This window comes from Phocoena phocoena, chromosome 6 (genome assembly GCF_963924675.1).
Source record: "Phocoena phocoena chromosome 6, mPhoPho1.1, whole genome shotgun sequence".
Classification (NCBI taxonomy): domain Eukaryota; kingdom Metazoa; phylum Chordata; class Mammalia; order Artiodactyla; family Phocoenidae; genus Phocoena; species Phocoena phocoena.
Window position 1 is genome coordinate 82,257,673 of NC_089224.1, and position 17,675 is coordinate 82,275,347.

Genomic DNA, 17,675 nt, shown 5'->3' on the forward strand with positions numbered 1-17,675 from the left:
CCCCCAAGCTGTGTAAGTGGCAACTTGAGAGGAGGTGACCAGAAACCCCTTTGGTGGGGCAGATGGCAACCTGGCAAGCAGAGAAGGCTTCAAAGAGCTGCAGAGGGCCGAAGGGGCAGGTGCTTTGCAGAGGAAACTCTGCAGATGGTGCCCTTTTGGTCTTGTATAGATCAAAGGCTTCGGTGGGTCCTAACTCTTGAGGGAGACTCTGGTGTGGAAGTTCAGCCCCGGAAGTGCCCTCAGAGATCACTGAGGACCAGTGACTGTGACTGGGCAGGGAGTCTCTGAGCTGGCTTGGAAGGAGGGGAGGAAAGGGGAGCCGTGCTCGTGGCAGGCACCACACCCTGCCACACAGCCGGGCTCCTGAATGGCAGCCAGCCATGGGTTAAGGAACCAGACTCTAGATGACAATAAAAACAACAGCCACCCCTTGCATGGTGCTTATTATGAGTCAGGCACTCCTCTTAGCACTTTAACTTTCTGAACATATGTAATCCTCACAACCACCCTTAGAGTTAACCATTATTATCCCCATTTTTAAGAGGAAGAAACTGAGGTACAAAGCTCAGTAATTCTCATGGTCACACCTCTGGCAGTGGCAGGATCGGGGTCAATGACCAGATCTCCCTAAACCCTCACCACAGATTCCTTGAGCTAGGAGAGATCTTAGAGGTCAACTGACCCAACTCCCTTATCTTACAGAAGGGGAAATTTAGGCCTAGAGAGACTGAGTGATGTGTCCAACAGTACTTAGCTGGTTAGTTGCATCATGGAATCAGGAACGCAAAGAATAACTCAGTGAAGATGGCTTAGTAGAGCACAGAACCTGGAGCTGGGAGAAGAGGCTCAAACAGCCCTCTTGCTGTCTCTGCTGGTCCTGCCAGGCACCCCTACTCACTGTCTTCATCTCCACCTCATCCTTGCCTCCATCCTGTGCCTGCACTGCCCATGTGGATGCCACAGCACCCTGGCCTCTCACTCCCCCCTGTCCCCTCCAACTTCAGGATTGCTTTCATTTGACATTCCTTCCAGTGCACCAGTCCAGAACAGAAGTGCTTGATGCTGCTGATCGACCAGTTTCATAAAAGGAATCCAGTTTCCTTTGCACTCACTAAAAGCTGTTAGCCCCTGGCGAGTTTCCAGGGCCTGCACTCCAGCGATGCAGCCCAGACATCAGAAGAGGGATGCCAAAGCCCTTGGGCACAGAGAGGAGTCAGCTGGGCTGAGAGATTTAAATTGAGAGGGGTTCTTGCCAGCAATACCACCAAGCAACATCCTGTCCTTAGAAAAGAGGTTTCCCACTGAGATGCCCTGAAACCCAGCTGAGGGCTCTAACATAGCTGTGCAGGGGAAGAGATGTGGTACCAAACTGCCAACACCTGACCCCAGTGAGGACAGAGTAATGGAGAAAACACTGACCAATAGTCTGCCAGGCTTCCAGCCTGGGCTGGGCTCTTTACCAGCAAGTGTCCTGGGGCAAGAAGGAACCCACCCTCCATGACCTCAGTTTCCTCATCTGTAAAATGGGAACCATAACCCCTCCCTACAGGGCAACCAGCTGTGAGAGTGTTTGGAAATCTATAAAGCACTCAACCAAATTGGGGCCGATCATTTATCCTCTTTACACCAAAGATTTGGGGTTTTTCAAACCTCCAAGGCTACACACAGGTAGTTCCCATGTGACTGCAGGAAGTTATAGATGGAAAGAAGGAGCAATGGGAGGTCTGGACCAGGCATCCAGACTCCAGGATTCAGTCCTAACTTCTCTGCCAACAATCTTTCATGGCTTCGGAGGTGCTTTGAAACCCTGAACTTTGTTGCTTCTCCTCTCTGGGCCTCAGTCTCCCCTTCTATACAGTGAGGAGGTTGGGGGAGCTGTCTCTAAGGGCCCCTCAGACTCTGTCAGACAAAGACTCCCCTGGCAAAAAAGCAGGTCTCTCCAAATCTCAGCAGAGTCTCATGTTAATGGGACCACAGGACTGGCCCTCCCCACCCTCCCTGTTGAACTGTTTCACACTCATTACAGAACATTTGTGGCTGCTGTATAAAGGGCAGACTTCCAGCAAAAGCCTCTCCAGTGTTTGGCAGTGAGTCACTCCCACTGGAGGTGAAGTTCCCCTTGTGCCTCTCCCTAGGGACTGGGAAACAGAGGTGGGAAGATCAGGACCACCTTGTCAGGGGAAAGCTGGCCTTGTCTGGATGACCGCAGATGGTGGGGCCAAACACGTCTGCTTTTCAAGCGCCTCTGAAAACATCCCTCTCTGTGCATAAACTTTATAGTTTACAAAGCTCTTTAAAATTCATGACTCATCTGATTTTGGCAACAACTCTGCAGGAATAGGCATGGGAAGGGTTATTGTCCCCATCTTATAGGGGAGGAAACCACAGCTCAGAGAAGTAAGGTGACTTCTCCAAGGTAGCACAGCCAAAGCATGGAGTGGCCTCTCCTTCCCAAAGGAGAAACGGGGCAGAGCTTCAGAAAGGTAAGTGCAGAGCTGGAGTGGAAACCAGGTCTGTGATTCCCTGCCCTGCTCTGCTCTCCTCGCCCATCCCCCGCCCCACACTGGCAGAAGGGGCGTGTCCTCCCTGACTCCTCTCACTGAGGTCTGCCTGGACACCCGCCTCATACATTTCCCCCCAAATCACTTGTGTTTTTTCTCTTGGGCTGCTAAGCACACCTGGAATGTCTTACCTTGTTGGGAGGCTCCATGTATCAAGAGCACACATAGGAGAAGATAGGAAAGTAGGAACTATAAAGAGACTAGAAAGAAAAACAAGAAACCACTCTGCACTCAGGTGAGTGGAGAAAACTTCTTAAAGATTTGCTAATAGTAATATGTGGAAATGGGAATTTTCAAATGTCGTTGGAGGGATTAGAAATTGGAACAGCCTTTCTGGAGGTCAGTATGTCTCAACATTTTAAAGGACCCAATAATTCCACTTCTAGAAATCTATTATAAAGATGCACACCTAGGTGGGAAGGTGTTGGCTGTGATATCAAAAAGCTGTAAACATTCAATAAATTACCATCTATCCATGGGACACAACACCATGGCCCATTAATAAGAACGAAGTCAATCAAGATCTCTAAGATCTGTTGTAAAGTGAAAAATGCAAACTATCTAGTATGAGGACATTTGGGTTTAAATATATTGAAAAAGGTCTGGGCAGATGAACACTACACGGAAAGCAGGACTTCACTTGGAAGAGAAAGTAGATTTAGAGGGATTGGGTAAAGCAGCACTTTTCTTTTTTTACTATATATAATTTGGCTTTTTTGTTGCTGTTATTGTTGCAACAATAAACCCCAGAACACCAAGTATTGATGTATACGTGTAAGTCATTAAAACAAACAAAACAAAACCAGAAAAACCACCCAATCCACAGTGACTTTGGAAACTTCATTCCAAGCCAGCTCCTCCCCAAACCCTCCTCACAGGAGAAAGGCTCTTGGCGGCACCTCGTGATTTTAGATGGCCACTATAGGTCAGCAGCAAGGACAACACACTACAGGGGCAGTGAGGGAACAGACCACGCGACTTAGCCAAAAGGCACAACGGAAAAGAAAGTTCCACTCCTGAGCTGTGCAGGTTGGAGACCTTCACCTGTCCCGCACACAATCGAATTCCTCAACAGCTTAAAGGCCCCGTGTCAGAGCCCATCCCTGATTGAGCCGTCTTGCCCCTTGCCCAGAGGTAGGTGAGTTCGTGCCTCTCGGCAGAGCGTACCTCGGAGAAGCGCTGCACGTCCTGGGTCAGTGTGCCCACTCGCTTCCACTGGTAGTGCTTCAGCAACTTCAGGATGGCTGGATTCACTGCGTTATCTGATGGGACTGTCCGAAAGAAGTAGGGGTATTTTTTCTTATCTGCTAGAACAGGCGTGGTGGCAGCAAAAGAGAGCTGAAAACACAAAAGAGACAGCACTTTTACTGGGGGGACCTCAGAGCTGTGGGCCCAGGATCTTTCCTAAGGGAACAGAGGTCTTTAGTTCTCACTCGAGGTACAAACACAAGGGCAAAATATTTTTAAACCTCCTTAGTGCAAAAGTAACAAGTTATAATTGAAGGGAAGGTTTTTAAAAATGCAAAATAAGGAGAAAGAACCATCATTAATGGTGTAGTCTAGCTCCTTCTGATCCTTTTTCCATGCACAGCAATGTTTTAAAAAAAGATTCTTGAGATCATTCTACATACACATTTGAACTGTTTATTCCCTCACTTAACATTATCCTACAAGCATTTAACCGTCCTGTTAAAACTTCTTGTAAACATTTTAACATGTAAACTTTTTAATAGCAGCATAATATTCTAGCATATGAACATAGCATAATTTACTGAATCATGTTTAATTTGGGGGCATTTAGACTGTTTCTAATTTGTCATTATTGTCATATTATTCTGCAAGCGTCTTTGTGCTTGGCACTTTTCCCCTATATTTCAGGCTATTTCTGTAGGATAGAGTCTAGGATGTGAAATTTCCCAGATAAAGGATGTGAGCTTTTAAAGACTTGGTATTTATTTCCAAAAAGGATTGCATCAATTTACACACCCACTAGATAGTTATAATTAGAGGGCCAATCTCACCACACTCTTATCAATGGACGGAAATAAAACATCTTTCTATCTAATTTATTAATGATTTATCACTGAAAAACTGGAATCATAATGAATTCATTGGTTATACATAAGGTTGAACATTTTTCCATGTGGCCGATAACTAGCTGTATGTCCTATTTTAGAAATTGCTTTTTTATGTCTCTTGTTTATTTTTTGAGTGGTATTCTAATGCTTTTCCTATTGAATTTAATGAAGACTATTATATGTACAGCATTCAAACTCAGGCTATTACAGTTGCTGCAAATATCCCAGTTTGTTTGCTTTTACATTTTGTGTGTGTATATTTTAATTTACACTCAGTAGTCAAATCTATCCATCTTTCCCTTTATTAGTCCTTCTTTTTTTAAGTGCCAGTGAGTTGCTAAATTGGATTTTAATTATCTGTCCTACAGGGCACAGCTTAAATGTCACCTCTTCTATAACATTTCCTCTGATCTCTGCTTTCTCTTTCCCTCAGCCTCATCCACAGAAGGCGGTTATCAAATTTTTTGATCTTTGCAGTGTGATGGTAGAAGAATAGTATCTTCTTGTAGTTCTGGTTTGCATTTACCTTATTATGAGTGAGGTTGAGTATCTCCCTTATGTTTAAGAGCAATTTGCAGTTTCTTTCTGGAAAGTGTTCACATCCTTTGCTTGTTCTCCAATTGTACTCTTTTTCTTATTGATTAGTAGCAATCACTTATTGATTAGTGATCTTTTATAGTAAGGAGATTAACCCTTTGTGATATAAGTTGCTAATTCTCCCCCAGTTTGTACTTTTTCTTTTGCTGTTTCTCATGGTGTCTTTTGCCATATAGAAGTATTTTTTTTTAATGTGGCTGAATTTATTAATTTTTTTTCTTTCTGTCTTTGGGTTTTATGCCATATTTAGAAAGGCCTTTCCCACTCTGAGATTATAAAGGAATTCCTCCATGGTTCCTTCTAGTTTGTCTATCATCCTCCCCTGTCTGTCCTCACGGGTTTGTCGCCTGGTGTGAGAGGACGGAGGAGACCCAGTACCTGCATGTGATGAGCGCCTTCCAGCACAGGTTCAAGAACAGGCTAACTTGGTTGGCCGTTAGGCTTTATAAGATCCTGTGATCCCTGACAAATTGATTTGTTTTTCATGTGTCTAGCAAGTATTTAATAAACTCTTGTATAGTAATTTTTTTGTTGTTGGGTACTGATAGCTCCAGAATTTTGTGACCACTGTTGTGGTTATGTCTGTACATCACTAGTTAATGTTACTTTATCTAACCTTATTCAGTATGCTTCATTCACCAAACTTTGTGCTCAATATACATAAATACAATTTTATTTTATTTTTGGCCGCACTGCACGGCTTGTGGGATCTTAGTTCCCTGACCAGGGATTGAACCCGTGCCCTCAGTAGTGAAAGCTCGGAGTCCTTACCACTGGACCGCCGGGGAAGTCCCAATACTATTTTTAAAAAATAGTATTTCCTTCCTTCTCTTGTTTCATTTAAATCTCTGATCCAGAGAGGGTACGGCTGAGCAAGATCCCTCTTTGCTGCCACCGGCCTTCCTTCCCCACCCTTGCTGTCTCAGCAGCTCTAGATCCAGTACATCTGAGTCCAACTTTAACATCCAGGGAAGTAACATCCTGGCACCCTCAGGCCCCAGCTGAAGTTGCTTTATTGCTCCTCCTGTCACCTGAGGAAGCACTTCTTTTCCTCCCAAGACTTTAGCAGAGCAGGGCAGTGGAGATCTTGTCCCTTTCCCTGATCTGTCTCAGACGGTAGATGGCCACTACCTAGGATCCCTGGATCTCCTGCATCCACTCAGCAGTCTCAGCAGGTCCTGTCTGTTGGAGCTGAACATACAACAACGCATCAGCTGTCACCTAGAGCTAGAGTGCACCTACAGGAACCAATTTCTAAGATCCCCACAGAGACAGGACATCATCCCAAGACTGGTAAAGGTCAAGGATAGATCAACTGTTAAAAAAACATTCTGGGTAGAATAAGGCCCAATGAGAGAGGAAAATCCCAGCTGGACATATTGAGGACACTCAAATCCAGAGCTGTCCAGCAAGGGAAGGCCTGCTGTTGGAAGTAGCGAGATCCCTGTGTCTGGAGGTGCGCAAACGGAGGCTATGGCCTAGCAAGAATGCAGAGGGGCTGCAAAGTGTCTGAAAACTCCTTAAAAACTGTATGGAAAAGCTTGTGTGGGCATGTATGTGCATACAGACACACATTTTTCTGAAAAGAGGATCCATGGCTTCCATCAGATTCACAAAGAGAATCCTAAACAAGGTCAGCACCCCTGCCTGAAGGTGATACTTAGGTCGCATAGCGAGTGTAAGAAATAGAAGCTTTTTACAGTCTGCTCAAACCTAGCGTCTTATTCTTCTCTCAAGATTAAAATAACACTTCCAGCTTCCTATGGTCTGTGTAAGAAGGAGCTATTAGAAAAATCAGGCAGCAACTATTTCAGGACCTGGGATTGGTATATGTGCAATTGCATCCCCCAAAATGCTTATCTGATACAATTTGGAAAATTATGGTTTTCTGATGTGATTTCTGAATCACACTCTGGTTGATACTTTGCTGTTATTGTCCCATTAGTTCCAGGTCCACAATTAATTGTTGCTTGAACAACCTCATATGTTTGCCCTATAGGTAATTAGAGTGGTTACTGTTCAGTGAATAAATGGCCCATTGTGTTTACAATGGGCTTGGAGTACAATATACGCCCCGGGTCTAAATCATGTTGGGTGCAAAATATTAACTGGCACTGACACTTTCTGCACCATTTGAGATAATGCACACTTTGATTAGATTGCTTTGCATCACTGTTCCTCTAGCTTTAGCCTCCTAAACCTTTCTTCCACTGGGTAGAGACTGCAGGTGCCAGGTAGCACTGCTGAACTTCAGAACTGGAGAAAACTAAGAAATCATCTAGCTCTGGAGTTCTCTACTCTGGCTACATGTTGGAATCACATGGGGATATTTTTAAAACTATTGATGACTTGGTCCCACTCCAAACCAAGTGAATCAGAATCTCTGGGCATAGAGCCCAGGCATCAGTATAATTTAAAAACTTCCCAAGGTGATTACAATGCCCAGTGAAGGTTGAGAACCACTGATACAGCTCAACAGCCCTAGTTTTGAATATGCAGACCAAGGCCCAGAAATGGAAAGCTATTGAGATACCCACCAAAGTCAATAAGAGGTAAAAGCGGAATTCGAATCCAGGCCTAAAGGACTCTAAGACCAGTGCTCTCTCTCCCTCTGATGGCTGTCCCCTGCATCCTATGAGCTTGCCAGGCCTTCCTCCCCCAGCACAGTCACCCAGCATCTGCAACAACAGCCCTGTTAGCGCCCTAACTCGAAGACCCAATCTTTCTGGGCTCTCCTGCCTTATTTCACACAACCAAGTTCATTTCTAAACAGACTGTGATTGAGGCTTCAAGTTAATCCCTAACCAAGGATTATTTATTTTAGAGAGTACTTTTTATTTTACAATTTTGTTATCATTTCTAGTTTTATTGCATTGTTTTGAGAATTTGGTGTGTACAGTGTCTGCTTTTGGAATTTATTGAGGGTTTTTTTTGGTGGCCTATTATACAATCAATTTTTGTGAAAGTCCCATGTTGGCCAGAAAAACAGATGCAGTGTCTAGTTGTAAGCTATAAAATTCTTTATCAGACTTCTGATGTATAAAAGATATAATCCAGCTAACCAATTACATTATTAACACAGTTTATATTTTTGCTTACTTGACCTATCAAAGACTGAGACGTATGTTAAGTTTTTCTCTATTGTCTCTGAAAATTTCTCCATGTTATTCAAATTTTTTGCTTTATATGCCTTGATTTTATGTTGTTTTGAGGATAAGTGTTCATTACATCTTTATTTTTCAGCAATGTATACACTTCCCTAGTGCAAACAGCAGGTACTTAATAGATAATCATTGAATGAATTGAGAATTAAAATATTTATCAAGGTAAAATAACCCTGTTTGTCATTTTATTGCTGTTTGTTTCAAATAATATCTTGCTCAATATTAATACTGAATTAGCATCTCGCTTGATATATTTTTTTAATTTTTAATTTTTTACATCATTATTGGAGTATAACTGCTTTACAATGGTGTGTAAGTTTCTGCTTTATAACAAAGTGAATCAGTTATACATATACATATGTTCCCATATCTCTTCCCTCTTGCGTCTCCCTCCCTCCCACCCTCCCTATCCTACCCCTCCAGGCGGTCACAAAGCACTGAGCTGATCTCCCTGTGCTACGCGGCTGCTTCCCACTAGCTATCTACCTTACGTTTGGTAGTGTATATGATATTAATATTGAAACCTTTATTTTTTGCTTGCATTTGCCTGCCATAGCTCTGATTCTCCTTTTATTTGTATTCCATTACAATTGTTTTTAAGTATATTTCTTTTTTTTTTTTTTTTTGCGGTACGCGGGCCCCTCACCATTGTGGCCTCTCCCGCCGCAGAGCACAGGCTCCGGACGCGCAGGCCCACAGGCCATGGCTCACGGGCCCAGCTGCTCCACGGCACGTGGGATCCTCCCGGAAAGGGGCACGAACCCGCGTCCCCTGCATCGGCAGGCGGACTCCCAACCACTGCGCCACCAGGGAAGCCCTAAGTATATTTCTTGAAATGAGTACATGAATGGATTTTAAAATATACGCTTATTGCTGCAATAAATACTTGGTCTTGCTTTCATCATCTTGTTGGCAGTCTTATTTTTTTTTTAATGTTTCTTTTTGTTCCTTTTGGTATTCAGACTTCTCCATTCTGAATATATTAATCTTGCTTCTTGTCTTAACCTGCTAGAACATCTTTTCATATTGTGAAGGGTAAAGGGTTGAAAATTTGCTTAGGATGACCCTCTGTTGCTTTGACACATGGTAGAATTCATCTGGATATAAAATTCTTGGGCTACCATTTTTTCCCTTTGAAACTACAAAGTGATGCAGCGGAGAAATGCAGGGATATTTTGATTCTTGTTTATTTGTAGGTATCTGATTTTCTCTGGATGCCTGAAGGATTTCTTTTCTTTATTCTTAGAATTCAAAAAATTTGCCTAAATAGATGGGGGTGTGGCACTCTTGATTTTATCTGGAACACAGGGAGTCCTTCAATCTATACCCTCAAGTCTTTTAACTAAAAAAAAAAAAATATGTATATATATATATATATATATATATATACACACACACACATACATATACGTGTGCATTTATATATAAAATATAATAGTAGGTATTTATTATATTTATATTACATTAATATTCATATATATTCTTGCCTCTCCACTGGAATACCTGATTATCTATGTGTTGTCTTTCATTTCCCAAATCCATATCTGTCATATTTTTTCCATGATTTCATCTCTCAGTCCTTGTCCTCTGCATTCTGGACCATCTTATTTTATTCTATCTCTTCTATTACAGGGTATGTGCATATTCAGTTTCATTAATTTCTGGTAAAATGGCCGTATCATCCACAGTCATAGCGGCAGAGCACCAGGGTTCTCATTTCTTCACGTATTGACCAATATTTGGTATTATCTGACTTTCTACATTTTTGTTCAACTTTCAGGGATAAGGCAACACTTCATTATTAATTGATTTTGCAGCCCTCTGACTGTGATGTGGTTGACTAGCTGCACAGACACGTTAGCCATTTAAGTTCTTTGTTTGGTGGGTTTGCTGATTTGCTTTTCAACAGTCTCAGTCTTAGTGTTACTGTCCTTGACATACTTTTATTGTTATTGACTTCTTCCATTTCCCAGTAATTTTTTATGATCATAACCCTTTTTGTCCCATCCTCTTATCTCATGTTTCATGGAGACCATGTCTTTTCTGCATATGATTTGAGGATGCCAAAAGTCTTTGTAAAGTTTCTTTCTTTATCCTAGAACAGCTCATCTTCAGAGCTGGACTCTTCCTCTACTTCTGGGTATTGTGCACCTTTTATTATTTTTGTGGTACTTTTGCAAAGGCTGAATGTTAGGTGTTTTCAGAGTACTCATCCTCAAAAGCAAGGCAGGTATTTTCAGAGGTGGCCTATCAAAAGACAATACTATGGATTGCCCTTGGCCCTGTTTTCTGTCTGTTTACATTATAATTGAGTTTTTTTTTTCCTCAGAAAACTGGAGAAGAAATATTCAAGCACAGATTTTGGTGTCTAGTATGCTCCCACCTTACACAGTTCTGTATTAATGAGCAGCTAATTTTCTGATACTGTGGATCAGCACAATACATTAAATTCCTGTCATGCATTGCTGCCAGGGATTTTCTTTTCTATAGATTTTCTTTTCTATAAAGCTTTACTTGAGAGGTTTCTTGTGCCCTCCTGTCCACTCCTATCTAGCTTTTTCTAGGAATTTATAGCTCTGTTTGAATTTAGAAAAAAGCATCTTGGTTGCCTCAAAGAACAGCAACTGTGACTAGAGGCATAGCTGTCCAATTTTCTGATGGGTAGAAGCCCTAACAGACTGTGGAAGGGAGAGGGAAAAGTATGTCTATTATTTTTCAGGGCAGCTGTAATTTTATGAGGCAAGGTTCCAAGTGCCAAGAGGCAAAATTTGGTAGGATTTTCTCAATACTGTCCCATCTACTTTATAATCGTGAAGCTTCCAAACATCTAGGCTGTCAGTGAGTCTTAGAGTCCCTTAGTTCTTTGAAGTAGGATTTACTATCCATTTTACAACTAAAGAAACTGTGGCCCAGAAAGGTGACATAAGCCATGGAAGGTCAGTACAGGAAATATGGAATTGGGTCTTTTGACTTCATATTTAGTTCTCTTTCTTCAACCAGCTCTGACCCATCAGTCCCAGGTGAGACGGGGCAACGATCCAGGCCTTGGTCTTTCTACCGAGACATGCTAGCACAGGGAAGAGACAGCTTATTTCAAGGCTTCCAGAGTCTCTCAAACACAGCAACTGTCCATGGTGGGCATGGTTGGTCCTGGGAGATTCTGGGGGGACACACCCTTAACCAGCAAAGTGGGATGGGAAGACAGCCATCAGCGTCTCTCTCTGAGCTCTGGCTTGCCATGGAATATTCTGTGAAAGTTTAGGGTCTGCCTATTGAACTGTGCATCTCCTTCACATTAAGGGCCCACAGGCAGAGAGAAAAGAAGAGTGAAGACAACTACAATGGCACTTCAGGGAGCTGGGAAACTGGGCTTACCCCTGTCTCTATGGCTTTGAGAACAAGGCAGAGTATTTCCCCTCTGTGGGTGTCTGTTTTTCTCATCTCTAAAAACGATGGGTTGAAGCAAAGATTTCAAAGGTTCTTTGCAACCACACAACTCTATACTTCTATCCCCAGCAACTGAGGAAAATGATTAAGGAGTTTGTTAGTTTTGTGGGGGTGTGTGTTTCATTTGATCTGACGTTGTATTTCAATTCTCTGCAGATTCAAGTCTAGATGAAAAATGTGAATACACCTCCCAATTTCAGGATCTTTATTAAATTCTCAGCCACTGATGAATTCTTCTCTAAATGCAATTCCTTCTTTACCTGGTTTGGGGTCTCAGAGTTTAACTTTTCTGCAGAAATAAACCATTTTTCAGGTGGAAAGTATAACCAAGCGCGCCCCTAGTTGCTAAATCCTAGGTGAGAAGTGCGGGCCAGATGCCAGGGGGGAGAAGATGATTGAGGCTTGCTCTTTTCTCCATTCGGTTTAATCTTCTTCCACGGGTTTGCTGACTGTTTCTGTAATTAAATGAGGGAGGTATTTGTCATCTAGGGTTCCTTTCAGCCAAGATGAATGGAACGCAACTTTCTCAGGAAGCTTCTGACAAAACCCTGTTTGTGGCCAGTGCCAGGTCATATACAAAGGCACCGGGCTGTGTGCGTTGGGAACTGGGCTCCACTTCAGATCTGCGCCAGGTCACCGCTGCACCCAAGCCCTGGCAAAAAACTGTTTGGACACAAAGTGCCTCAACACAGACGCCCGTGAGATTAACGTGATGTGGGGTGGCCGCAAAACATTTCCCGAGATAAGGAGGGAAAATGAAAGTCTGGCATTTGGGCGAGTTCTTGGGGCCCCACTCCAACCAAGGCCTGCTGGGCAGCGTGCGTAGGCTTGCTCTGAGGTTTGAAACCTCTTCTGGAACCTCCTGGGGACAATCGCCTCTCCTTCCTGCTGATGAATTTTAGTTTTAATCACTCAGAGATGCACAGCAGTTCCATTTTTACCACCCACGTCCATCGCCGGATCCTTACTGGGGACTTGCAACAATTCGTGAGGGAGGTTGGGAAGGCATAATTGTCTTTGTTCCTCGTGGAGAAACCGAGGCTCAGAAAGGCACAGTGCTGTGCCTAAGGCCCCCATGGCCAGCAAGGGGAAAAGTGGGATTTGAACTCAGATATTTTGACTCCTTCAAGGTATTGCCTAGCGAGCACCTGCCGTGGGGCAAGCATTGTGTGGAGGGCTTGGTGTGAAGGGTTCACTTTGCATTGAATGTGCAAAACCACCTTATGAGGTAGACACTACTTTGATCTGCATTTTTCAGATGAGGAGACTGAGGCTCAGAGAGGTTCAGAGAGGTTAAGTCACTTGCATGTGGTCACACAGCAAGAGATTGGCAGAGCAGGGAGACTAACATCACAGGCTTTACTCATTCCACAGACTGCTATGCTTCTTCTCTGTGACTAACAATTTCCAAAACTCGTTTACTGCTTTAGTCTAACTTTGATCTTCACAAAAACCCATGATACAGATAGAGCAGACTTTATTGCCCTCATTTTATAGACGAGGAAACTGAAGCTCAGAGAGATAAGTGACTTGCTTAGAGTCCCATGTCAGCAAATGGCAAGGTTAGGGCTCAAACTTGGGACTTTTGTTCTTGAAATGTGGTTCATCTCTCCAATGACAAGGCTGCTTCTTAGGGAGGCACCCAGGTACAAGATGAGAAAGCAACTTGGGCCATTTAAAAGAAGAGAGAAGAAAAAAAAGATTTGCTTAAAAGGAAAAACAATACTGAATCCGTGGCTTATTATGTTTCGATTGCCTAAGATGTTCCAATTCAGTTACATGAAACAAAACTCGTATGTGTATTTGATTTTTTACTGAAGATAAAATTCTTCATATTTTTCTTTTTTAAACTTTTATTAGGAAATATAAACTACAATACAAGTGTGTAAAATATATATGTTCAGTTCAAAGAGTAATAATAAAATCAATACCCAACTGTCCATCACCGGTTTAAGAGAAATAGCTTTTATTTATGTGTAAATATTAAATTGCAAAGTAACTTAATTTTTTGCTCTTTAAGGTACAATTTTTTCCACGTGGCATTCTGTGATTTTTATTTCCTCTTCACTCCCCTCTACAACATTTCTATCATTGTTTTATGTAAAGAAGGTTGTAAAATAAATATTACTTCCTCAAATCCTTCTTTTCCCCTTTATAAGTAAAAAATAGGAGTAAAATAGAGAAAGAGCAAAACTATAAGCCGGTGCTGAGAAAGTGGTATGGTCCATAGGGGTCAGAATTTGGAGTTTCAGCTTGGACAGGCTGAGTCTGAATGCCAGCTCCACCACTCACTATGCAACTTCAGGAACATTACTTCACCTTTTGGGATCTGTCCCCTCTATAAACCAAGGTGACAAGCCACCACCGCCCCCCGCAATCTTAGCGCTATTCTGAGGATCAGAATAACACAGGCGCCCAACTAATGACTGTTAATGTTAGATCACAGCTTCTAGACTTAGAAGTTATGAGAATTGGACGGTATTTCTTACAATTATGAAAAGCTTTTTAACTTACAAAGCCCTTTCCTTCAATAACACCTCAACCCTGTGGAGGGCAGAGTGGAGAAGAGTTTACCCATTTTACAGATGAGAGACCTCAGAGAATGGAAGGGTTTGCTCACAGTGATGTGGCTACTACCAGGCTGAGAAATAATTCTAAATTGGGCCTTCTAAATACTAACCTGGCAATTCTAAAATGTCTTGTTAATTAAATATAATAATGATTATATTGCTTGTTTAATTGTGTACAATTAGAACATATGTCTTTAATTTTCTCTTAAACTTCTGATAAGACGCTTCATTCATTTCTCCCTTATAGCTGTGTAGGTGACAAATACAGGAAATTAACGAGTCACATTAGAAGACTCTTTGGTTTCCTCAGCTCCTTTGCACTTTGCTTTCAGCTGATGTCTTCAGGGGTAAGAAGCACTCTCATGTGATCACAGCTGTGAAGCCAACTGCTTTTTAATTACCACACTGCAAAAACCATGTCTCCTCATGTCAATTTAGCACCTCTAATTAGTCAATAGGTTGACATCACATCTATGGAGGGGAAAGGTGTGCTGGGGCCCAGCGTGATGCTTGCAGTGGGAGAGGATGCAGCATTTCCATCTGCTGGATTCTCCCTTCTCTTCAGGGCCAGCTCCTATTCATCTGTCCAGGCCTGCTCACAGCCACCTCCTCCATGTAGCCTTCCCTGCCATCCCTCAGTTCTTCTAGCACTGTTCCCTGCCCTTGCTGTGGAGTGCTGAGAAGTAATTGATAGCCAGGCCCATTTCACTGACTGGTCTGTGGGCATTTTGTGGGCTGTCTCCAATCCTCTCTGTAGCCATGGGAGAAGAGAGAGAAGAGGAGGGGCAAGGGAGGCAGTGGGGGCACAAAATGCCTCCATACTTGCCTTCCAGACAAGAGCTCACCATGGTTTTCATATAGAATGAGGCTGAGGAGGAAGGCAAGTACTGGTTTGTGTGGCTGAGAAAGACAGAGTTTTAGCTGGGCCTGTCACCTTGGAGCATCTAAAGGGAGTCCGGGCAAAGCTCTGAGTAGCAGTACTCTACCCAGGAGTCACTCAACCAGGGCAGGCCAAGACTCCTGAGGGGGGCTGTGAGCCACCTGCCCACTGACACACAGAGAGAGAGCACACAGAAAGCTCAGGAGGGTGGAGGTCGCCAGGCATCTCACAGCCCGGACAACTGGGCTCCCACGTGCCGCGGAGCGGCTGGGCCCGTGAGCCATGGCCGCTGAGCCTGCGCGTCCAGAGCCTGTGCTCCGCAGCAGGAGAGGCCGCAACAGTGAGGGGCCCGCATACCGAAAAATAAGCACGTGGGATCTTCCCAGACCGGGCACGAACCCGTGTCCCCTGCATCAGCAGGTGGACTCTCAACCACTGCGCCACCAGGGAAGCCCCTAAATATTTAATAGTAAGGTATTCAAGAATGAATCAAAACCTTGCAAAGCACTGAGTTCCCCATCACTGAAGGTATTCAAGGAGATGCTCAAGGGCTGTCCACCAGGGTCACAAAAGGTATTCCAAAACTGGAAAGGAGTTTGTATTTGTCAGTGTTGTGTGTTACGTGCACTGCTGGTGGCATACCCAGTGAATTCAGGTGAGCCCCAGTCTAATATTTTATATCTTAATAGGTATGTTTTCTCTTTATTTACTCTTACACTTCTTAGTAAATGATGCTGATTTTCCATTCATGGTATTTAAATAAAAGGATGAGTTGATTTAAAGGAAAATACTAAATAAATTAATAATACAAGTGTTATACAGATCTGGTAAAATCAAGAAAGTGATATGCAAATGATGTCTGGGAAACATGGGACTGCAGGTGCGTTAAGGAGTCTTAAAGAATATATGACCCTCAGAAATAAAAATCTACTCAAATTTCCATCACTTTCCACTAAATTAAACCATAATATAAATTTAAATGATGTAGAATGAGCTAGACTCTTAGCTAGGCAAGGGAGAACAGGCACTATCAGAAGTACCAAAAAGAGGGTGGATCTCTCAAATGAAAGAAATTAATTACATAGAAAAAAAAGAGAAATAACTGTAGAAGTAGAAATGGCCTAAGAGGTTTGCCATATTTAGAAATATTGGGGCCATAATTGTACTAAAAACTTATTCTTTATTTATCTGAAATACAAATTTAACTAGGCATCCTGTATTCTATCTGGTAACCCTAAGTAACCATCCAAGCCGGAGGTGGTAAATAGGCTTGAGTCTATGTTATATCAACAACAGCCTGACAGTGGCTGCCAAGAGAAGTGGGTTAAGTCAGTGAAGAGAGTGTGGTGATCAACTATGTTATGTCTGCAATTAGCACAGGAGGGGGAAAGTAATGGCACCAACGCATTCATTTATCTGCCACCCTGGGCTTGTCCAACTCCTCATTTTACACAATGAGGACCAGGGACGACAAGGGACTTGCCCAGGCTCACAGCACAAGTCCACAGCTGGGCTGAGCTAAACTCATTTGCTGCTCCATGCTGCCTACTTGGAAACAAAACAGAATGCTACCAACGCCATGATTATGTAATTTCAGACTACCCTCAGCAAGCATGACGACCCATGTCATCGGCCAGAATGCACGCGGCCAGTCAATCCCTCTACCTGATCCAACTTATCATCATGACTACATTTGAATGCCTTAGAGTAACATAAAAGATGTGAAACAAAATCCATTTACACCAAGAGAGTTCTGTTGAAGGAGAGATCATTGCAACAGAAAGCACTCAAGGGTCTGAACTGCCGTGCTCTTCATGTAATATCTTGAGGGTGCTCAGTAGTACAATTTTACATTTGACTCTTGCTTTATTACAAGGCAGATATTTTACCTACCATTCATTGAATTGGATGGAATGAACTAAATTTGTGATTTCTTCTTTATCTTTCTGTTCTTCCCTTCTCTTTCTGGGCCTGAGGTTCCTTACTGCTAAAATAAGGAGACTGCACCAGGTGGATTTTTATTTCAGCTCTAAAATTTCATGATTTTGTAATTCTATGTATAATTTACAAACCAAGGCAAATTCTCTCTTTAGGCGAGAAAATGAAAATCGCTGGATTAGAGACAACATTGCCAGAAGGGTTTTAAACCAGCCTCTCTCACAAAGAGAATTATTTAGTCTAATTGTTTTATGTCTCCATTTAGATATCAGCCTTTTACTTTCTGTTCTTCTTAATCAAGTTCATTCATTAGTATTCTCTTTCCTTCAGTAAAGCTGTATTTTCTAGAAAAATTATAGATGCATTTTCCCTTTGACCCAGAAATCCCACTTCTAGGAATTCACCCCCAACTTACACTGGCACAAATATGACATATGGCC

At 42.7% G+C, this 17,675-nt stretch overlaps 1 protein-coding gene across 1 annotated transcript in view; it reads right to left on the minus strand.

Annotated features, from left to right (window-relative positions):
* The window catches only part of GABBR2 (gamma-aminobutyric acid type B receptor subunit 2), a 365,224-nt gene that overhangs the window by 219,122 nt on the left and 128,427 nt on the right, over positions 1-17,675 (minus strand). The window contains exon 3 of the mRNA XM_065878972.1: positions 3,729-3,899. Within this exon, the coding sequence (XP_065735044.1) occupies positions 3,729-3,899 (171 nt within the window). The remainder of the gene's footprint in view (positions 1-3,728; positions 3,900-17,675) is intronic.